The sequence below is a fragment of the Amphiura filiformis genome, chromosome 7 (assembly GCF_039555335.1).
Source record: "Amphiura filiformis chromosome 7, Afil_fr2py, whole genome shotgun sequence".
NCBI lineage: Eukaryota > Metazoa > Echinodermata > Ophiuroidea > Amphilepidida > Amphiuridae > Amphiura > Amphiura filiformis.
Genome location: NC_092634.1, coordinates 54,033,329 through 54,057,507, shown reverse-complemented (window position 1 = coordinate 54,057,507; position 24,179 = coordinate 54,033,329). Strand labels below are relative to the sequence as shown.

At 36.2% G+C, this 24,179-nt stretch overlaps 2 protein-coding genes across 2 annotated transcripts in view; one reads left to right on the top strand and one right to left on the bottom strand.

Annotated features, from left to right (window-relative positions):
- The window catches only part of LOC140157342 (pleckstrin homology domain-containing family M member 2-like), a 38,731-nt gene that overhangs the window by 4,691 nt on the left and 9,861 nt on the right, over positions 1-24,179 (top strand). The window contains 9 exon segments of the mRNA XM_072180503.1: positions 156-265; positions 2,037-2,136; positions 3,272-3,359; positions 4,191-4,362; positions 5,917-6,758; positions 6,760-7,386; positions 7,839-7,951; positions 8,250-8,319; positions 8,991-9,146. Coding sequence (XP_072036604.1) covers positions 156-265; positions 2,037-2,136; positions 3,272-3,359; positions 4,191-4,362; positions 5,917-6,758; positions 6,760-7,386; positions 7,839-7,951; positions 8,250-8,319; positions 8,991-9,146 — 2,278 coding nt within the window.
- On the bottom strand, positions 10,029-14,333 carry LOC140156401 (uncharacterized). The gene is made up of 8 exons (XM_072179357.1): positions 14,080-14,333; positions 13,609-13,720; positions 12,972-13,021; positions 12,702-12,830; positions 11,627-11,829; positions 11,289-11,366; positions 10,937-11,147; positions 10,029-10,540 (listed from the first exon to the last, which is right to left on the bottom strand). Exons 1-8 carry the CDS (start codon positions 14,156-14,158, stop codon positions 10,494-10,496), a joined length of 909 nt encoding a protein of 302 aa, XP_072035458.1. The 5' UTR covers positions 14,159-14,333; the 3' UTR covers positions 10,029-10,493.

Genomic DNA, 24,179 nt, shown 5'->3' with positions numbered 1-24,179 from the left:
GGCACAGTAATCATGACTCCCCCTATTCAACATACATGTAAAGCGTCCTGATCTCAAAGAAAAGAAGTAAAAACAATTGAAGATATTCACGCACACTCATGTGAATGTGGATAATTTGTTTTAATCATCTACATATTGGTTTGATTATTTTTCAGATTGCGTCATATTACACCTGGGTATTGGGCTCTAGTGAAGAAATTCACTCACAAAGACATCATACAAGACATATTTAAACTCGACAGATTAGCTACAGACCTTGGAAGAAGTAAGTATAAAATGTATATCAGGGTAGGTGCAGGTGGTGGTGCTAGGATGTGTGGAGCATCTCAATGGTGAAAAACTAAATATTAATGGCATAAGGCGAGTCGGAGCGATTCCTGAGTTAGCTGTGTTTGTGCTCAATTATTGAGAAAAAATAAAGCCCGCACTCACAGGAAAAGTTATGGGTTCAATATGTGAGCTCCCAAGGCTCTCTCCCATGTGCATGATTTTTCTTGGGAAGGGGTAATAATGAAAACTTACGTTTTGGCCTTTTATTTGTCATAACTCAATAACTACTATATATACCAGTGACTTCCTCGACTCATTCTCTGTAGAATGTATTACCCTGCAGAAATAAATTCTTATTATTTATGCACAATTACTGGAAAATATGGCCTGAAAGCTCCCAATTCGCCTTAATATAATTTGTAAATCCTTTTGGTAAATGCCAAATTTGATTGACAGCTCTTTATTATAGATTCGGATTTGCTAGATACTGATAGCCCTTTTGTGAAAATGGAATTACTTCATTTAGGCTTTGTTATTTAAATAGTGAAGCAAATTACCAAAGATTTGAACCAACCCAGGGTTCCTTAGAGATCTAATATTTATTTTTAAAACATGTTTTCTAAGCATACAAAGTGGAGATAATAAACTATGATGATATTTTATCAGTTTCGCTGTGGAGGAAACAGGAAAAGTAATCCCACCTGGGATTGAACCCAGGACCTTAGCTTTGGATCCTGGGTCATAGACATAGTCCCACCTGGGATTGAACCCAGGACCTTAGCTTTGGATCCTGGGTCATAGACATAGTCCCGCCGGGGAATTGAACCCAGGACCTTAGCTTTGGATCCTGGGTCATAGACATAGTCCCACCTGGGATTGAACCCAGGACCTTAGCTTTGGATCCTGGGTCATAGACATAGTCCCGCCGGGGAATTGAACCCAGGACCTTAGCTTTGGATCCTGGGTCATAGACATAGTCCCGCCTGGGATTGAACCCAGGACCTTAGCTTTGGATCCTGGGTCATAGACATAGTCCCGTCGGGGAATTGAACCCAGGACCTTAGCTTTGGATCCTGGGTCATAGACATAGTCCCACCTGGGATTGAACCCAGGACCTTAGCTTTGGATCCTGGGTCATAGACATAGTCCCGCGGGGAATTGAACCCAGGACCTTAGCTTTGGATCCTGGGTCATAGACATAGTCCCGCCGGGGAATTGAACTCAAGACCTTAGCTTTGGATCATGGGTCATAGACATAGTCTCACCTGGGATTGAACCCAGGACCTTAGCTTTGGATCCTGGGTCATAGACATAGTCCCGCCGGGGAATTGAACCCAGGACCTTAGCTTTGGATCCTGGGTCATAGACATAGTCCCACCTGGGATTGAACCCAGGACCTTAGCTTTGGATCCTGGGTCATAGACATAGTCCTGCCGGGGAATTGAACCCAGGACCTTAGCTTTGGATCCTGGGTCATAGACATAGTCCCGCCGGGGAATTGAACCCAGGACCTTAGCTTTGGATCCTGGGTCATAGACATAGTCCCGCCGGGGAATTGAACTCAGGACCTCAGGTTTGAATTCTGGATCTGATAACCTGCATGGAGGCTTTGAAATCTCCAAAATAACTACATGGAATACAATGGATATTATGGAAAGTGAAAAGTGATTTTGAAAGTGAAGATGAGTGGTAATCGTTCACCATTCAATTATGATATATTCATGATACCTGTGTCCTTAATGTTTTATTTTGTTTGTTATATGTAGGCCGAGCATGGCTATACCAAGCTTTGAACGATACTGCCTTGGAAAGTTACATCAGATGTTTCTTGGAAAACAAAGCCACAACAAGGAAGTTTTATGTGGAGTAAGTACGGTAATATTTTTACAAAACATTTATTAAACATGTCCTGCCAGTGTAGACCCTCTTAGGCAATACACTCCAGCAGGGCTGGATTTACCATTTTGAGAGCCCTTGGCCAGGCCAAAATTTGAAGGCCTGCAGCTTACTGTGCAAACGCTTGGCGATAGTGGATTCTACTGCAAGAATGTACAGGCTGTTGAGCCTTTCTTGAGTCATTGTCGACCGGATTGAGTTTTTTTAATCAACTGTAGTTGATTGAATCCAGACAGTAGTCCACACTGTGGACAGTAGACACTAGCTTAATTCAGAGAATGTGCTGCACACGGAATATATTCAATGAGCGGATTTACTCTTTTCAGATGAGCCTGGACCCTGTTGTTTTTTCCTGACATGTTGCTTGCATTATCTACATGGCTGTGCTCTACACTACAATTATCCTACATGGCTGTCCTTTGCCCTCTACAATTTTAAAATATGTTTTAAATATGTTTAAGGGGGTACTACACCCCTGGCCAATTTGTGCCTATTTTTGCATTTTTCTCAAAAATTATAGCGCATTGGTGACAAGTAAAATATGTATATTATAGGGACAAGGACTACAACTACTGCACTGGAAATTTTATTTCAGCACAGACAACAGTTGTGGAGTTACAGTCAAAAATGAGGGAAACCAATATTTGATCAATAAATCAATAACTACTTGTCTTGAGTCACTGAAATTCCAGTGCAGTAACTGGATTCCTTGCCCCTATAATATACATAACTTATGTTACCAGTGTTTTATTAGTTTTCGAGAAAAATGCAAAAATAGTCATAAATTTATCAAGGGGTGTAGTACCCCCTTAAGCCAAGAACTTCTGCTTTCGTAAGGATTGTTTCACTGATTTCACTACCATGGTGACCAATATTTGGATCGTATACGACAAAACACTCTACAACCTCTCCTGAGTTTGAAACACATCTGAATTATATCTTGCCCAAGGACACAACACAACCACAACCTTGCGCTTGTGAGTCAAATGCTCCCGTGCATGTACCACGATAATAGCCATACATAAATTATAGTTTACTAGAAGCTACAGCATTATTTCTAATTCCTTATTTATTTTATTACTGCAATTATTCATTCTTTCCCCAGGAATGCCTTAATGAGGGACAAGGAGAGACTTGTGTTGTTGCAAACCCTAGTATCAGGGTTGGATTTTGTGACCTTTGACCTACAACTAGTAAGTGAAATTTTGTACTTAATATATTTTTGGTAATTTTTGGAAAATACACTGTGGTTTGTTGTAAAAAAAGAACAAGAAGAAAAAAGATCAGGTATGTGTTTATAATGGACATTGCTCTTTAACTATTATCAACACTAAATAACATGTTAGAATGTTTTGCACCAAGTTTTCAAAAATGTTTTCTGAATGTTAGTAAAATGTTTTATAATATCCTTTATATAACTCAACATTCCAATGTTTTCTGTAAAATGTGTTGTGTTTGATGGGTGTAATTAATTAGGTTATGGTTACGGCTCGTACACTTGCAGAAGGAATTACTTGTTTTCTTTAACTTTTCTTTAACTTGAGAAAAATAATCACATGAATTTTTATTATTATAGTCACCCTTATTGTGGTCATTGATCAATTCTAATTTTGTACAAAATACCTCTACATTTTCCTTTAAGTATTAACTGGTTCTATCATATAGGCTGGCGCAATTTCTTTCTTGGAAGTTCAAATCAAATTATTAAGTGTACATTCTGTTTGTATCTAAAGTTTATCTAATACAAATATGAATGACCTTGGATTTTTTTCCACATGGACATACTTGTGATACCATATTAATTGTTTTATACAAACATGTCCTTGATTTTGTTTGGTTATTTTTTCCATAGAACAAAGCATATTTGGATTATAAGATTGTGTCATAGAAAGCACAAACATATCTTTGCCTTTTCGTTGGTTTTCAATTCACAGAAATACCGACTTTCATGGAAAGGTTGTAGTACAGGCATTACAAACACATTTGTTTATTTTTTTGTTTATCTTTTTGTTTGTCCATCTCAGAATATTGCATACTTTGATCTAGTAAGTCATATCCCACGATCAGCCAGTATAGATGCAGATAACGAGGATCAAATGTCAGTGCATAGTTGGGATGATAATAGCTCAATTGCTTCTGCATTGTCAGGTGGATTTATTGCTGATGTGGATGAGATATCATTGGCTAGCACACCAGGTGAGTGGTTCAAATATTACATACTTTATCTATACCATTTATCACCCTGATGTAGCAGTGACGTTAGTGCATATTTCACTGGGCGTAGCCTTTGCTCAAAGCTCTGGCGTACACATGTCTGCACATAAAGACGTCGCATAGATGCACATGCGAAACAACTGCCAACGTCACTGTCACATCAAGGCGACAAGTGGTATGTGAGTGAGTCATTTTGATCATGGAAGACATGTGTTGCAGCATTAGTGTTCATAAAATCATGATAGGGACTGTAAACTACATAGCTGCAGGGTCTGACCATTGCAGCTTAGTATTTTGTGATTGTTATTTCTTGATTAACAGTTAAACTATGTAATAAATATGCCTGAGAGACTGGCTGTCGTGAGGCAGAGGGGACAAATCATCTATGTGCTATTCCATACACCCTTTATTTAAGACTTGTCCTTAATCTCGCACACAGGGAATGTAGATTTCAAATGGGTTATCTGACTGATTGACTCCATCTGAAATCAACACCCGGTGTGGGAGGTTAAGCTAATGTCCCATGGGGGTATGTGAATTCTAACTGGAATAGCCTAATAGAGCATTTGCTATTTTGCTTATAAATGAATATTAATGAGCTTATTGCTACCCAATGCCATTAATACAATCTACCACTATACTAAACACATTTCAAACAAGTTTGTTAGGCATAGATACTGATATAGAATTGCAGATTCATACAAAGTGGTATAATAAACTTCAACACTACTTGTTTATTTCGCTTACCGGGAGCGCTTTAGAGGGACTTCCTCAACATAAGCCAATGTTGTTAGCTCTGATGCTTTTCTTGGAAACGGCTGGAGACCAACCCGATCAGGTGACATCACACTCGATGACGATCATCAAGTGTGATATCACCTGATCAGGTTGTTCTCTAACTGTTTCTAAGAAACACCAAGCTAAGAACATCGGCTGATGTCGAGGAAGTTCCTCGAAATTTCTTTAAGACTTCTGACCTACCTACAATTATCCCTAATAAGTGCAATACCAATATTTTCAAGCAGACATTTTTTTAACTGTGTGTACAACTCCTGGAATAATCTCCCTGCTGATGTTAGGAATGTTCAAATTTTCAAATGTTTCAAATCTGAGCTTCTTAACCACTACATCTCAAGTTAACTTGTCAGTATACATGTACCTACTTTGTACAATTTCACTAGTGTTTTTATGAATTCTGCGATATCTTGACTCTATATTTGGCAACTCAATTTTAGTATTATATTGTATTTTTAATGTATTTTATAGTGTTTTTTTTATGTGTTTATATGTACTGTGTAGTTTTAGTTCTTTTATTTGGAGTGTGTATAAGGGACCCCATCTAGTGGGCCTGCTTGCCTGTTCAGGGTTGCATTTGCACCACACACCGCATTTTGATATTTTTTATGTGCAATGAAGGTACTAAACTAAACTAAACTAATTTGATTTAATTTGATTGATTAGATTAATTGATTAATTGATTGATTGATTGATTGATTGATTGATTAATATTAAATTGCATTTTCCTTCCTCTTTTAGGTGATCAAGGTGACAAAGGAATTAAATCCAGCTGGTTGACTTCACCTGAAGGAGTGACCACTGAAACATGGAGCAACCAAGAAAAACGCCATTCCTCCCCGCATATTCTTGCTGACACTGACACCATCGATGACTTGCCTTCATGTACATCAGAGCAGCACAGTACTGACCCATTGAAAAGATCTATGAGTGACGTACCAACGGCTTCTTTCCACACTGAAGACGTGCTCCAGAAAGCAACCAGACCAGCATCATTAGCGACGGTTTCCAGAATCGAGCGTTTGTCCAACATGCCGACGGCTCACGTAGAACAAAACGGGATAAATGCAAATGAGGAAGATTTACTTGTTATTAGACTAAAAGGAAAGAAGGGAAAGAAAGGGAAGAAGAAGAAGGCAAAATCATTAAGCCAAGGAAATACTCCAATATACCCTGTTGGCTTAGGGTTTGCACCACAAGAAGAAGAAGATACTGCCAGTTTAGAGTTTGATGATGACAGAACATCTAAGAGTAGTTCTTTTTCATCACAGGGCACTTCAGATAAAAGTTCTGTGTTGGATCTATCAATGCAGAGTACTTTAAACCCTGATGTGCAACAGGGTTCTAGTCCAGCATCATCAGATGTTGAAAGGAAAGTCAACGAAGAACAAAATAAGGATCAAATAGTGGCAGCTCCCTCAGTATTAAATGAAACAGAAGCTGGTGTGTCTCCTTTAGATGAAGTTGAAGACAATGACGATGACAGTGTACTAAAAAAACATCCCAGCGATCTTGACTCTGAAGTTAATTTACAAACAACCAACACAAAATCAGACTCTGATGGTCAGAACCAGAATGTTGAAATTGGAAGCGGACAATCGCAAGATTGTTCAGGAGAAAAATTTAGATAAAGAAAATGAAAATGTGCTACCCCAAGAAAATGTGCAATCCGAATCACTCACATCTCAAATATCGACTAATGAACCAAGAAAACTTGACTTAACTAAAACTAATAGCTTAGATTACGATACCACTATAGAATACTCGTTAACGTCAGTAGTAGACTCACCGGTAGAGATGAAGTCATCATATCAGCTATCTCAAGTGCAATTATTTGAATCATCACTTGATGATTCCCTACTGGCTAATCTGTCTATGGATGATCCTGGCTACACCAACTTGTTACTGACTCACTCCGTACCTGCAGGGTTGGTTCCTACCGCGGAGCAGTCTGAAAGTGATCAGTCTGCATCATCGGGTCAAGGGTCAGCATTTACAGGACATGAACTATTACAGACAAGTGGAGAATCACCCATAGAGGATGAGGCGAATGCTGGAGATTATTCCAAAGGGACGGAATCTGAAGATTTATCTCCAATCGGGGAGCGGACATCACCAGAGGGTATTGATAGTTCAAAGGTCATCGGCATAGGCATGGGAAATGCGAGTGACTGTGAAGCAGATAAGAATTCAGTAACAGAAGCTGAAGAGGTAAGGATCCAATAAAAACTATTATGATCAATATAAAGAAAATATTTGAATTCAATGATTATCTGGTAATAGAAAAGGGTAATATAAGCTTGCTCATAATTCAAAAGAAATCTTTGATTTTTTTTTGCGGTTGCAGCAAGCGGGCAAATATTCCTATAAACCGCCCTTGTACGCGCTGCGTGATTAACTTTACTTGTGCAATTTAATACTATGACCATTGAAATCACAACCGAAATTGAGGTGAACCAAAGTTTAGATCCATTTGCCTCACCTGCGCAGGTCTTCAGGCTTCAGACCAAATCTGACATACTTGTTTTATTGACTTGGCTGTGTTGGAAACAATACCTACTACTTCATGGATGTTGGCGAATTAGTATTTAAAGTCTAAATTGTAATTGTATATGATGCTATCTTCTTTTATCCAGATTTACATTATCATGTTATTTCAACAGGTGACTGCAGAACTGCAAGTGGATAGCTATAGGGAGGAGAAAACTGATGACATTAATAACAAAGCATCAGGACAAGGAAATGAAGGAATAGTAACTCATCCAGCAGAAATTATGTGAGTATCAAATTATGAAAAACTGTATGTCAACTTCCTGAACATGACCACGGTGCAGATATTCTATTTAGGGAGCTCATATGCATAATTTATTTGGCAAAACAGGATAATATTTATATAGAATTGCAGATTCATACGTAGTGGTAATAAACAAAAATTATTAATTTAAACTTCAAAACTGTTTATTTCGCTTACCGGGAGGATAATATTTTTTTAATTAAAAAAAAAAAAAAAATTAGTGCTGTATTTTTCTGGAATAGAGAGTAATCTTATTTCTTTGTTTATTTACTTCATACAGTGTGGATAACAATGCTAAGCTATATCTGATGCTGGAAATTTTCAAGAATGAACATGAAGAATTCAAAAAGGTAAAGAAACCTAGTACATGTACACAACTACACTAATTGTGTTTTCAATCATCCTGGTAAGATATAAAACTGAATTTGTACAAGCCTTGGCATTGATTGGCTATGGTATTACTCCAGGGAATATCATCAGGCACACTGCTTGCATCACAGTGCTTTGTCAGCCCTCAACGTTGCAAAATAGTCATGCCATTTGGGGGTGGGGGTGGGATTACCCCATAATCTTTAAAATGCAAACCAAAATGTGTTGTCTTTTAAGATGCAAATAACAGTTCATCTTCGAATTCTGACATTGTATAGAAAATGGAAAACAATAGTACCATTAAAACTTATTGTATTGAGGTTACATCATAAAACGACACATTTGAATAAAGTTGGCCATCTCTAAATTTGACAATAGAGCCAGGTTACAAGAGGTTCATTGATGACTTCAATATTTGTAGTTAGGGCTTGATTTGTAGATTATATCTACTTCTGAGTTCAAACCTCATTTTATTTACAACAGCTGTGATATAAATACTCAAATATGTGTCACAGACATCATTTTGACTGTCCCATGAGCAAATGACAAAAAGCTGATAACGATTAAAGAAATGGGAAAGGGTGTTCATGACATATGGATTTTGCATGTCTTTTAAATCAATTTGGTTTTTGTTGTTATTTTTGTTGTGCAGCTTGTCCGAATGAGTACAGGTCACAGTGAGGGTGATTTAGAGCCATTGTTTGTATTGCTAACAGACCAAGCTATCTATCTACTAAGACGTGGTGAGAGATTACATAGGTATATCACAGAGACACGCATTGTCTTCAATGATCTGGATTACATATCGGTAAGATCGCATTCAAATAATTTGTCTTTCACTTGCTTAGGCACAGCATCTAATTTAGTCCTATAAGTACCTGATAGGTACCGATAACTCTTTCTATCATACACAGAAGATTGGCATAGTACTTTCAGTTTTTATTGACATGAAGAATGATAGTAAAGGTAAAGGAGACGATCCTGTATAAACAGTAATCGGAGTGCCCATCTCTCTTTCATTGGCGATTGGGCCAGACTTCTCCATGTAATGTTGCTGTAGGGGGATCGCTACACCTCCTCCACAGTGAGTCTGTTACCTTCCCAGCATTTAAGAATGCCGGTACCCATTTATACACCTGGGTGGAGAGTAGTAATCGAGATAAAGTGCCTTACTCAAGGGCACAACACGATGGCGTCGCCGGGGCTCTAACCCACAACCTTCCGATTATGAGTCGGAGCCCTACCGCTCGGCCACCGTGCTCCTTGAAGAATGATAACACTATACAAATGTTAATTATAATGCTTGATATAATTGCGTACATTACTAGGGTTTGATAGAAAGAGTCACCGGTACCTAACCGGGTACTGATAGTGCTATAGGACCGAATTAGACTTGGTGCCTTAAATAATGATAAAGACTACATAGATATGTGCTATCAGGTCAGGTTGCCTCATATCACACATTATATATCACTTTCTCAGACACAACCAATGCACAACCAAAAAACATAACCTCATTCAACTTAAGGGGGTACTACACCCCTGCCCAATTATGGGGTGTGTATTGGTCGACATTTCTCGTAAAATACAAAGTACTAAAACTTTGTTTACCCTGAAGTCACACATAAAGATAAAAAACACACACAAGTTCTCATTTTTATATATTTGTACTTTTATTTGCGATGTAATCAAGACTTGTTTTTATATAATAAGTTAAATTTCCAAGACTTGGGCCCTTCAACACTGAAGCAAGACATCTTGCATGTTTGAGGGAGCAAATAAAAAGCAAGAGAAGAAAAGAACAATGCTATAGAGGCCGTCAGCCTTTCGCCATCTTGTGGGTACAAATGATACGCATGTTCATGCGTCTGATACTACGCGCAGATCGCAGCTTGCCACGCAGTTGTTACCACGCATCAACGCAATGATTTTGCTGTTCACGCATGGAGATCGAACGACCATCGCAGCATGTACCCACAAGATGGCGGCATATGACGTCACGCTGACGACCTCTATTTCTATGTTTTCCTTATATTTATTGTAATTTTGTTTATTAATTAATACCTTTTTTTTAATCTTTTACACCATTAACAATGGTAATAATCATCTGTCAACCATCTGTTTACGAACAATGGTGACAATGGAAACGTCGTTATTACTCATTAAAACACGTTCCTTCGGGGCCTCGTCCAGGCTGGTCACCTAGTAATGTAATAAGAAAAGAATCATAAGTTACATGGCATAACAAACACAGATTTTCTGGGGATGGTCGATTGAGATTTATAGTATGGAAGTTGTATGAAAATTATATAATCTGATAATTTTCATCGGTCCCACTTCACTTGGAGTGTTCGGCGTCCGGGAGTCGCCGCCCTCGGGCCTGCCGGCCCTGCGGTCTTGATGTGTTTTTTTATTGACAAGGACGCATTTTACCCCATAATTAACCACATTCTTCAGGCCGTAACTCTACACCATATACAATATTTTTTTGCTTTTCTTTATTACCTATTTTACGTGGGTCAAATGGGACCAGATATCATCCGCACAGCGCGTACTCCTCTGCGTTTTACCAACATGCTAAAGGTTAGACGTTCTTACCATGTTCATCAATGATATTCTGACACAGTTCTTCATACTCCGAGCTGGACATGAGGGTTTCCAGTGCAGGTTGAAACCATTCCAAGACACGGGAGTCTTTGCGAGCCATAAGGCTGTTCCCTCCAGGTGTGCAAGGGGCCAATTCTTCCGAGACTATTTCCACATCAGTTCGACCACGAACCACACTGCTCAGAATGAACCATGCGTCGATCTAAATAGAGAAAACAAGAGCTGTAAATATTATACATGCGAAGACACAAAATTGGAGTGTAAAAAAGTAATCAATTGATACCATTTCTCAATAGATCAAATTATATTTTTAGGAGAAAATTAATCGAATTGAAACACTTACCTCATTGCTTTCAAGTGCCTGGATACAGCCAGAGACTCCTGCACACTGTACCACGTTCTCAGCTGGGATATCTGCTCCCTGTAACATTGATAAATGAATTGAATAAAAATGATAAGCTTTATGTAAGAACAGAGGTTGGTAAATGAAGTACACATGCACAAAAAAGTTGACTTTGTATTGGTATCTGCAAAGTTGATGTTGAATACATGTATGTGGAAGGTATTTTATGGTGAAATCAAGAATGAAAGACAGGCAAGTCGATTCAATACTTTTAAGTTAAAACGTAAAAACGTATTTACGTTAAAACGTATTCTCCAAAACACTATAGTTATACTCACGTTGATACTATCACCATATAAATCAGCCACGCATTGTTTATTGGATGAGAAACCATTGATGAAACCAATTTTCTTCGCCGTCAAATCGTGATAATCAAAAGCACCGGGATTACCTGGTAAGGTAACGAACACTTCCATCGTCGGCTGAACGTAATCGTCGCTGAAATCAAAATAAAGTCTGCGTTCGACCGTGTTTCTCCATCCTGTGATTAAAAAAATGAAAGAAACCTTATCATTTTGCATGTTTGACTATAATTAAAGACAGAGATAAAAAGAATTTATCGCGTCTGACGTCATTTGTCAATCAAATTAGAGCACGGTTTGTTTACAAGTGTCGTGATGATGACTTGCTGAATGCGGCGGTATAATCGGGCGCCTTATTGTTAATTTTGCACCTTAAAACATGCAAACCATCTCAAAAGTTAGGTCTTTGTAGTAGGAAACTTTCTTTCGCGAAGGCACCAGGGACTCTATAAGAAATTACAATGGAAACATATAAACATGCATAGGCAGATAAACCAGAGACTAACTCCGGACATACATTGTACCTGCCTGCGCGGGGACTTGAACCCGGACCTTCCGCCTGACGGACGGGCGCTCTATGCACTGATCTATACACAGACAGTACCTGATAAATAGGGCTCAAGTCTGGTACTTATGGAACAGAGCAGTCAGGGTAACCTGCCGGCCTAATATATATAGAAGATGACTATAGGCATCGTACAGTAGCGCACAAGATCTGCGCTAGTTGGTAGTGTTTGAATATTTCTATGTTCTAGTGAACGATGTGTAAGCCTCTTTGTTTCAACGTACGACTGTTACTTTTCTCCATCGTTCAACATTTCTTGTTGAATTTTTTTTCTTGATATGCAGTCGCATATCTACGATTCGAAAGTTATCAAAATCCTTAGGTTAAAAACTACTTGCGTATTATTTAGTTGTCAATGCAAAAAGAGCTAATTTCATTTTTTCATATAGAAATATCTCAGTTAAAAGCCAACATCGCCATTTGATTGAGCGGGCTGTCCAGATTGATTGAAAAGGTGAAATACGAGAGACGGGTCATGTGACTTACCTATGCATCCTTCATACCATCCCGCCATCATCCCAATACCACCTCGTGGGTCTTCCTGGTCAGCGCTGTACACGCAATTAGTGGTAATGTCATATACCGTTTTGCAATTCTTGCCGGCAATCCTGCACACTGGAATATTAAAATGAAAAATATTAAAAATGTAATTTGCTAAATCAGAACATCATGAAAGTCATGAAAATTCAGATTTAAGATAAAGATAATGTCTTTCATAGGGGTGAATGGATTTCAATGGAATAGCCGTTGTCTTACCTGCGTTCAAGACATCAATGTCAAAACCTGCGGCTACTCCTTCATCGTTGCTGGTTTTTGAAAAGAAAAATAATGATTAATGTATCTAAGCTACGATAATATACTGATAAACATAATTGCCGTTTATGTCTTTATAGTTCAGAACTAAATTTATATAAAACTATTTTTTGGATTTGACTTTCCTTTAGTGAAGAAGTAATGGTTTGCCTGTCTGATGATTTAGAGAGTTGCGCTGTAACAAGTATCAAATCATAGTAACAGGATTTGTGCTCAAAATATGAATTTTCTAGTTCTAGGTATATGATCAAGCCAAATCAGTCGGAACTCGGAAATATAAAAATTTCAGTTTCTTATAGGATAGTCAAAAGCATTTACAAAGTTGCATTTTGCAGGAAACTCCATTGAAACTGAACAACAAGTTCCAAAGATATGAGCAATAGAAACAATAGAAAACAAAAGGAAATATTTCCTTTGATTGGCTATCTCAAAATCAATATTTCCGAGTTCCAACTGATTTTGCTTGATCGCGTCATATAATGCACTAGGGCAGTTTTTGTGCGTTAAAGTTTACATTGTACATCATCATGCTTTTCAGAGGCTCTGGGTGGTTAGGGATGTATGAATTTAAAAGACTTACATGTATTGCTCATTATTTCCCCATAGACCAACGTGAAACAGCCATTCTTTGTCTTCTTCAAGTTCCAGTGTTAGGTGACCTTCGAGTGTCGTTTCATGATCGGCACTGAAATCTGCATAAACAAGCATAGTTGCATGTAAAAACAAAAGGTTACGAACATAAATTCGTATCGAACCGAATGAGGTGTCAAAATACGCAATTTTCTATCTATCGAATTTGGTGTTCGGATACTTTTCGTGCGCAGCATATATATCTGTCGTTGCAGCTACATGTACATTCATCTCAAAGAAGAATGATTTTTAATAAACAAAATTGATAATAAGGCAAATAGATATCAATGTTATTCATCGCCAATATAAACAAGATGAAAAGAAAGAGCAATGAAAAGAAGAAGATGCAAGTGGTGTAGATGACGAAATTGGCTGCAAATATATGAAAAGTATGAAGAAAAAACAGGAGGATATTACTAACCTTCTTTACGTGACTTTTCAATGCCGTGAACAAAATCCGTAGCAAATGCTACCAGTCCAAGAATAAAAACGATTTTCATCGTGAGGTTAACGTGATGCGACTGTGTGTATAACACTGACAAGCAAAAATCAGACGATGTTTATCTGCTCAACAACAACTTCAAACTACCACACATCTAGGCCTGGTAGTGGTGCGCCCAAGTTGATAGATTTATAATTACAACAAATGCCACGTGTAAATTAATAATCGAGTCATTAAGCAAATAAACTGTATTGTATTTTGTATATTTTGATACATATGGCAGCAAAACTACCCAGCGCAATAAACTTTTACTGCTTTTTCTTTGAATTCTCAGGTACTACTTACCAGTACATTTTCATTATTGAGATATCTGATTAGGCTTAATGGGAATTAAATGCAAACCGAATAGTTATCACCATGCATGGTGTTTGGTATAATGGACTATTCCAGTTGAAATCCACACTACCCCTGTGGAAGATTTTGGAAATATCTTTGACAGTGGGAATATGTTTTTCAAATGTAATTGGCTAGGGTTAATTATTTTGAAACTCATACTCCTCCTGTTTCATGGCGTTACCTATATCTTTCACAACTGGAGTGAGTATTTCAAATGGAAGTTCCCCAATTGTTTATTCTATTCAAAACTCATACTCCCTTTGTGACAGACTTTAGCTAAATTTTCCACAGGGGTAGTGTGGATTTTAAATGGAATTGATGTATTTATCAACGATAATTACCCAGCGCATTTAAAACTGAAAACTGCTTTTTTGAGATAAATGATCAAACTTTATGGGAATTCAGAATTGAAATTGAAATCAGAATCTGGTGAAACGATAACTGTCCAACAGAAACAACAACAAACTATATAATCACAAATACCACTTTTTGAAAGAAAATTTTTGAAAAAAATGCAGCAAAAAAGTAATAAACAAAGTTGCGTTAATTAAATTGATACCACTTGCATAATGGGAATCCAATAATGTTACATCAAGAAGACATCAATTTTTTTTTCATTTGATAATACGTCTGCGCTCAAATCGGACACAATAGATGAATAAAAGCTTCAGTAGGTTGTATGTTGCTTCAACATCGTTCGTTTTTAGATTATTTTGATGTGTACGAATTCTAATAATATTTAAAAACATTAAACAAAGCACTGATAAAGTGTAAAGAGCAATAAAATACAGCAATATTTATATCCGAAGAAAAACATTAGGGATCGGAAATCATGCTTACGTCACTGCATTGTATTCAAGGAGATTATGTAAACATGGCGCCCAAACTGGTTTGTGCGGATAATTTGAATAAAATGAATGAACACGCTATGACCCGACGATTCACCTACTATAGGCCTACACCCATCTACATGTAATAATAAAGTCACCTATATTTTAGGTGTCAATCACTCGACTTCATGAATATTGATTGGTAACGTTTGCTAATACGTCCGCTCAAATCGGACACAATAGAGGCCGTCAGCCATTCACCATCTTGTGGGTACAAATGATCTGCGTGTTCATGAGATCGAACGTCCATCACAGCGTGTACCCACAAGATGGCGGCAAATGATGTCACGCTGACGGCCTCTATAGATGAATAAAAGCTTCAGACAGTAGGTTGTATGTGGCTTCAACATGGCTGGATTAAACTTGTAAATGCATCATGCAAAAAAGTGATTTATTACTGTTATTTTAATCACAAATTCTGCTCTAATTTGGCAATGAATGCTGTGGTTAACTCTAAATGCCCATCAAATCACCTTTTTCTATTTTGCTATATATAAGGAAGGAAGAAGGTTGAAACTTACAAATCATGAAAATGTTACTCGAAAATGATATTCAAATTTGAGCAAATAACGATTGATTGTGTCAGCTTTTTGGAAATGTGTTTTAGTTCAAATATCATTTGGTTAAATAGATAATTGTTCAAATTGATCAACTAATTGTAGATAACTACAAATATTAAAATGAATGACAGCATCAAAACATTTGAAATATATATTCCCCTCCTTGTGTATTTGAATTTGACTATTTAATTAAATTAATCATTTTAAGTACTTTAAGGGAAGGGATATGAGCGTTTGGACAGTATTTATTGTGGGACATTAGAGCACATCAGACATATCAAATTGCAATCTGAATACGAAGAATGGCCTTCTGATATCAAATAATTTTGATTTTTTGAAATTCGCAATGTAATACACATTTTATGGCAAATCATTAAAAATTGACATTTTTGATATTTAACAGTACTCGAAGTAAACTTTATAAATCTGATGATTTCTACCTAAAGTGTATGTAGATGGGATGAAAAGCCGACGATCAATTGAACATTTTGACCTTTCTTATTGAAGATATGGATTTTTTTCCCAAAATACCAAAAAAATTAGGTCTTTTGGGGAAAAAATCCATATCTTCAATATGAAAAGGTCAAAATTTTCAATTGATCGTCGGCTTTTCCTCCCAGCTACATACACTTTAAGACCATATCATTAAATTTATAAAATTTACTTCGAGGACTGTTATCTCCAAATGTGAAAAATATCAAATTTTAATAATTTGTCATAAAATTTGTATTATATCGTGAATTTCATAAAATGAAAATTATTTGATATCAGAAAGACATTCTTTGTATTCAGAATGCAATTCGATAGGTCTGATGTGCTCTCATGTCCCATAAAAAATGCTGTCAAAACGCTCAAAATGCTCATTCCAGATCCCTTAAGGTTAGCAACTATTTCAAACTGTTGCGATTTGGTAGTTCACAGCATCTTGCTAATGGTAGTGAGCTTTGGCAAAAATTACATTGGTCATTTCAAAGTGAGTATGTAGAATAATTCAAATATCACAGATATACTTTGTAGGTCATGTGGTTTTTGAGTTATGTTGAAAAGAGAGCTGAAACAACAACACTTATGGAAAAGTACATAACTCATTAACAACAATAAAGCATGTTTTCAATCAAAGTATATGATTTGTAGAATGAACTTTTGCAAAATATCATAGTGTTATTATTCAATAATATTTTGATTTAGATAATGGAAATCAATTTTTTTTGGCTGCTTAGACCAACAATACCTAGTCTACCCTTAAATAGGAGTAATATGTTTTGCTGGCTTCAATATTCACTGTAATAAAAATCATAGATTATGAAAATACGTATAGACCTCCATCAACATCAACTATAGAAGTGCTGTGATACTGATTTCTATTTGACAAATTTCACATTTTCTGTATGTGTTTCTTGTTAAAAGTAGCAAAAAAGTGATTTTTTTTTCTCATTTTTACTTCTCCTAAATCGTGCCTCAGCTGTCAGAATTGCCCTGAGTTTTTTTTGCATAAAAGCAATACACCGAGTGCTAATAGATAATTATAATAAATTATATTGAAAATGTTTTATTATGCCTTTAGATTCTTGCAAGCTTTGATTATTTGTGACATTATCAAGAAAATAAAGTTACTAGTTATATTATGGTTATACTGTATTCACGAATATGCTGAAATTATAATATCAAATTTGGGCATATGGTTTAAAAAATTATAATTTGAATTTTTACTAAAAACAATCAACTACAAAAGCTATATTGTTTAGTAAAATCTCGTTAATAGTTTTGTATGCAAATATGCATCATTTAGGCTTAATCAAATTTTATATTGGTTTTGCTGGATGACAAATACAAATTTACTTGTTAATTGACAAAATATTCTTATCTTGTTTATGAAAAACTAAAATGCACCAGCCATATTGACGATAATGATAATGGGATTTTGGTAAAAGCAGGGTACGATTGCTTTTGTATTTTATTGTTTTCATTAAAATTGTCCAATTTTAAAATTATTTTCAAAATTCTCTGTTTACGCCAGTTTTCAAAATAATTTGATTAGTCATTTAAAGCTATATTTAGAACACATCTTAAAAATGTGATCCACAGCATCATCCCCAACTTTCTCAAAAAAAGTTGAGATTTTTATACCACTGGAAACCTTTGGCTACATAATGTTTATGTACAAATGAATTCTTGTAGATTTATTCCTTGAGCAAAATTATCGTGAAATTTGAATTTAGTTTTGGTGTAACAGAACGAAATTAAAACACATTGTCGCAGCGAAATACACATAATCATGCATATACTCGCAAACCCAAAATAATCAGAACCATCTGAAATTTGGGGAATAAGCTTTTTTAGTGGATATCTACTGGAAAATGTCATATAAAGAGGATGGTGGCATCATTATATACTGAAGAACATTTTGAAAGGATTTTTGAGGTTCATCAGCACGATGGGAGGGCGAAGTTAAGCATATGAGCGGTAATTCCCTCGCTTTGCACCACTGAGGTCCCGGGTTCCAGCCGGGCGCGCCCAAGGACTCATGTGCACTTGGTTTATCCCGATTCCATGCTCGCTCTCGCAGGTTTTCTCCGGGATCTCCGGTTTCCTCCTGTATCGCAAAAATCAGTGATTAGTTGTTTGGTTATCAAAACTTCCTTCACCCAATGGAATTTGGGGAGCTGCACAGATAATTGGTGGATATTACAATCTAAATGCGGATAGGTGTGCGCCGTTCGGCAGCAACCTAGTTGATGCGATCTGATTGTGATGATTCACAATTGCAGCGAAATTACAGCGCGTTGAGTCCTCTAAAATCTGGAGAAAGGCGCTTTATAAATCCAAAATTTATTTATTTATTTATTTATAGCTAACATGTTAAATTTTAAAAGGGTTCCAAATACCAACGGTATTGCTGCTTCCACACTTCTATATCGTGCAATTAAGGTTAGCAACTATTTTAAACTGTTGCGATTTGGTAGTTCACGGCATCTTGCGAATGGTAGTGAGCTTCGACAAAAATTACATTGATCATTTCATAGCGAGTGTGTAGAAGCATTCAAATATCACAGATATACTTTGTAGGTCCTGTGGTTCTTGATGAGTTATGTTGTAAAGAGGGCTGAAACAACAACACTTGTGTAAAACGTACATAAATCATTAACAACAAATCAAGCATATCAATCAAAAAAATATGATTTGTAGAATGAACTTTTGAAAAACATCAAAGTGTTATTTTTCAATAATATATTGATTTAGATCATGAAAATCGATTTTTAGGCTGCTTCGACCAACAATACCTAGTCTACCCTTAAAGTCTGGAATTCTCTCCCATACGACATTTTTAAAATTCAACATCATTTGAAATGTGCAATCAAGAAGTATCTTGCAAACTTCTGTATTGCTTTTAAACTGCATCAGTCAAATTGTGTTAACTCACGTGCAAATCGATTCTGCTGTTATTTCTTTTTTTAATATTTTATAGTTAAGGGGGTACTACACCCATTGATTTTTTTTTGCATTTTCTTGCATTTTGTGAAGAAATTACAAAAAAAAATTGGACAAAGTGGTATGCAAAATGAAGGGGCAAATCTTCTCGTTTTATTGGTTGCATCGGTATCAATGTAGCTTACATGCTTTTGAAGATAGAAGCCAAAAGGAGGTACATCACTGATGATTTAAATTCACTTCATTTTGGAAAGCTTACTATCAACGGATTTCGTTAAAATTTTGGATATGTGTTGCTAACACATTAGGGAAATAATGTTGATATGTAAAATGTGAATAAGTGGTCCCTGATTTCTTTTATGACTTCATGAACTTGGTGCTCCACAACTATCGAAAAAACGAACCGGTTAAAATGCTTCTATTTTCAATGTCGAGCTATATTTTGTATTTTGAACTTGCAACACTGAAACTTAATTAAGCCATAGGTAACAGGTTACCACAACCACACTACGGCAATGTTGAAAAAGATTGTATATTTTGTCACCTATACCACCATATTAGGTAGTTTTCCGTAAGCTTCATTTTTGTGATTTTGGTAACTCTTTTATATTTATTTGCCCAATCCAACTCAACTAGGCAATCTAAATTGTACTCACCATTTACATCCCAAGGTATTTTAGTATATCCACCTCACACATTTCCATTATATATCCGGTAACAGACAAAATATCAAAATTGATGCCTCATTATGACATGTATGATATCACAGACTATCACATGTATTCAAAATTGATGCCTGAATTTGACCTGAACCAATTGACCTATAACCGGACCTTTGATGACCTTATAGCCTTTTTTAATCTCTTTTCCTAACAACATATTATAGAAGATACATACGACAGGGTTCGAGGTTTGAGTACGGTTTTACTGCCAAAATGGGGGAAAAATAAAGTTCATGTTATCATAACATTATACATGTTTTCTGGACTAGAATTTCGTGCTGAGTCCATTTCTGAACTTTTTAATACACAGGGTATCACCATTTTAAAGATATGTAACAAATTCTAAGCGCATGTTGTTTTTACGAAGAATAATACAAAAATTTTAACCAATCCTGGGAGTCTACTTGGAACACAACTATATTTAAAAAAAGTTACAGAGCATTATTACTTCAGTTAAAGTTGTTTTGAATCTATAAATATGTTAAACAAACTATAAAGACTGATTAAACACTGTTATCATGTATGAAAATGAAATGATGTTGGTACTGAGGCCCCTGTATTCCTATATATTTAGTAAACATATAGCGGTCAGGTTTGGTGTCAAGATAATATACAGGGTGTCCCAGAATGATCTGTACCGGGAAAGATGGAATTTTTTAGGTATGAAGGGCATGTTAAATGGTCATATTGTTTTGCATTTTAAGTTTTACATATATTTAGCTTTCTCAGATTTTTTAGATTTTAAAAATTGGACGTTTCTAGTAGAAGTTATAGAAGATTGCGTAAAAATGGTGAATTCTAAGTTTTGACAACCCAACCTATTTTGAAAATCTGTAACATTAATAACCGTTCAGCACAAAGTTATTTGGAAAATGTAATGCAGGTATTTTAGTTGTGCCCTGTTCATATTTCCACTAAATAGCCGATATCTATCTATTATTTATGACGTTACGAAGCAATCATTATATGGAATTAAGGATTTGTGGCCTAATCCCATTCTCTCTTTGGCGGTAGTTTCAAATAATATTATAGTTATTGTGGTGTGAGGTCCATGTCAATTGAAATGCTTGCAGAGATCGAACTGGTTGTGGTACAGAAAAGATGGCTCCTCAATTTACTGTACAGCAGTGTGGATTTCTTTCAAAAACTTACTGACAAACCGGCAGCTATGTTGAGAAGCAAAGAAGATTCATTAGACAATAGTGTATAACGTAAAGAAGTTTGACGAGCACGGAACTGTCAGGAATCGGCAGAGTGAAGCTTCAGGTGCTCGTAAGATTTGTAAGAACTAGAGCGAACATTGCAGCTGTCCGGCAAGCTTTAAGGCGCTACCCCAACAGTAGTTGTCGTCGAAATGCTGTGCCAAACATCCCACGTTCTTCATTTAATCGTATCGTGCCATTTTTCAAAGGTATGCGAGTCGTTTTTCATCGATTTTACATTATTGCATGCCACGCCAAAACAAATAAAGGTAGCGTGCTGAAATTAACAGAATAAGTAGGAGACATGTCCAACATTATAATGCTGGTATCAAAAATAGATACACTGCCCGTCTTCTATTTTTAGTTATTTTTGCAAACACGGTACAAATCATTCTGGGACACCCTGTATCTATTGATGTCTAAACTCATAAAGAAATGATGTTCTTAAAGTGTTAATGTATAACTGATTACCTTTACACAATCTTAAAATGTTTATACTGAAGCATAGCACTTTATTCACCCCTGACATCAGAAATGGCTTGTTGATAAGCGCAACTGAATATTGTGTGATCTAGCGGCACCGGCTGCATCAACTTTATTTTCTGATAAGTGGTTGATGTGATGAGCTGGTACAGAACTAAAGCTCTCTTCGCCATACCACTTGACTATTACTTGATTCTGTTTCAGTTTTCTCAGGATAGAACTTCTCAGATGTTCAGGTACATCAGTTGGGGAAATGACTTTAGCTGGATACCAGAAGCAACCATGCTTTGCCCATACTACATTGCATCTCCCGGTGTGAAAGATTCTTCATCATCGGTGGTCGTATTATCATCAGATCATCCCTTTATAATTACATATTTGAGGGCACAACATGAAAGGCATTGACTGCTCTTCCTGGAATAAATTTTATGGGTGTGACCTTTGGGTTTAAGGGTTGATACATCAGAAAAATGGCGTGAACATCAAAATGGGGCAAAATCTGAGTCGTAAAAAATTATTTTGAAAAAAAAGTATACATGGCATCATTCCACAAATCTAATCGATTGTGGGGATTGGTAGAGTGCACAATCGATCAACTTTTCAGAGCTGTACCTCCATAAGTTTTTCGAAATAATTTTGTTTACAATTTGCCATATTTTTTCACGCTTAGGGGTAGGGGTAACATTTTTGCAATTTTCTTCAATTTTTCTTTTTTGAAGGAAGTTAAAATTATTACCAGTGTGTGGCAAATTGAAATATCATTAAAATGAGGGGTTAATGAGGTCTCTAACCCCTTTAGATCAAATTTTATGGCGAAACTAAGATACAAATCTCTCGAAAATGGCCTTTTTTGGGCTTCGTTTTTCACTTTCAAGTTCAACTTTATCCAGGTATGGTATACAAAGTAAGCAATGAAATCAATTAAAAACAGTTTTATGTGAACAAATAAACCATCAGGTAATACAAAATAACAGAGAAAGACAACATTTATCTATATAGTAGAAAATATTAGGGATTCAAAATTAATGGTGAATTTTTTTTTCACCTAAAACTGGTCATTTTCAGTAAAAAATGGCCATAAATCCATGTTTAACAAAAAAACGACTTAAGATACAGTATTCTAAGTTAGAAAAATTGAAAATTCAGACATTTTTACCTTAGAAATACTATATATGCTCATTTTTAGAAGTATTTTTCACACCTAAATATTTTTTCCACACATTTGGCAGTGAAACCGTACTCAAACCTCGAACCCTGTCATACATGGTGTACTATTAAATTGTCTATGTGGAAGAGATTATTTAGGCCTATTTAATTTATTCAGTGTTATAATCAGTGAGTATATTTCTATAGATAGTATAACAAAGGATTTAATGTATTCTATTCATGTATTCTACTTGGACATGTTCAATAGAATAAATTATGGTTTGTTATGAAACACACATCTCAGTTACCAGGATACAGTAAACAAAAAAATATATAGGGCTAAAATGATTTTCTAAAATGGTTTAAAACCACTTTGTATGTAGAGATATTTTAGAAGTTCAGGACATGAGATGATGAACATATTTATATACTTTATAAATTTGCAACAAAAAAAAAAGAAGATGGGTACTGATAAAAATCAGGGTATTTAATATTCAATATTTATTGGTCTTCAATTATTCGTTCAAAGAGTCGTTCTTGCTTGCTTTTTTCCCCACACCAACCCTTAAGCCATTTGGACTGCAATACGGTATTATTCCAAAACTGTGCTATTCTGCATGATTATTAAGTACTCTACCTATGAGTTAATACGAAATGACCCCTAACAATTTTAAACCGTCAACCCCTATGTGTGAAAAATAATAATACCTACACACTTTGACCCAGCTAACGATTTAAAACACACCACAAGTCAACTTATCTCAATACAAAATACTGTACTATTGGTTTATTGGTTATGGTTAAATAAATAAAACAATAGAGGTAGTCATTGTGACGTCAATGCCGCCATCTTGTGGGTACGGAGTGCCTTGTTGCTAAGATCACCGCATTGATGCTTGACTGAAGAGGTGCGTTACGTGCTGCGACTTCCGCGTAGTCGGGGGCGTAATTTCTTACGCATGACATGCAGAACGACAGTACCCAAAAGATGGCGGATCACGCGGAAAAGGCTGACGACCTCTATTTATACTGCTTAACCTAGAAGTACAAACCACATTTGTGGCATCGGGGTCGATCCTTTGCATCACACGCACTGCATATTAAAAAAATGTGACGCATAAAGAGGGTGGTGTGCTCGGCAAGTACAAATCGCGCAGCAGTTGGCGTGCCAAAGAAGCATTTACACACGCATTGCAGGTCTATTTACTTTGTACTTCTGAGTTGACGCACTATATATAGCGTGTTATGCCA

Excerpts from the sequence above, each read along its gene's own strand:
- LOC140156401 (XM_072179357.1), bottom strand. The coding sequence starts at position 14,158 with ATGAAAATCGTTTTTATTCTTGGACTGGTAGCATTTGCTACGGATTTT. Across the intron at positions 11,830-12,701 it reads ATGGTATGAAGGATGCATAG|GATGGAGAAACACGGTCGAA; the intron begins GTAAGTCACATG and ends TTTTAATCACAG. Across the intron at positions 10,541-10,936 it reads GAATATCATTGATGAACATG|GTGACCAGCCTGGACGAGGC; the intron begins GTAAGAACGTCT and ends TTACATTACTAG.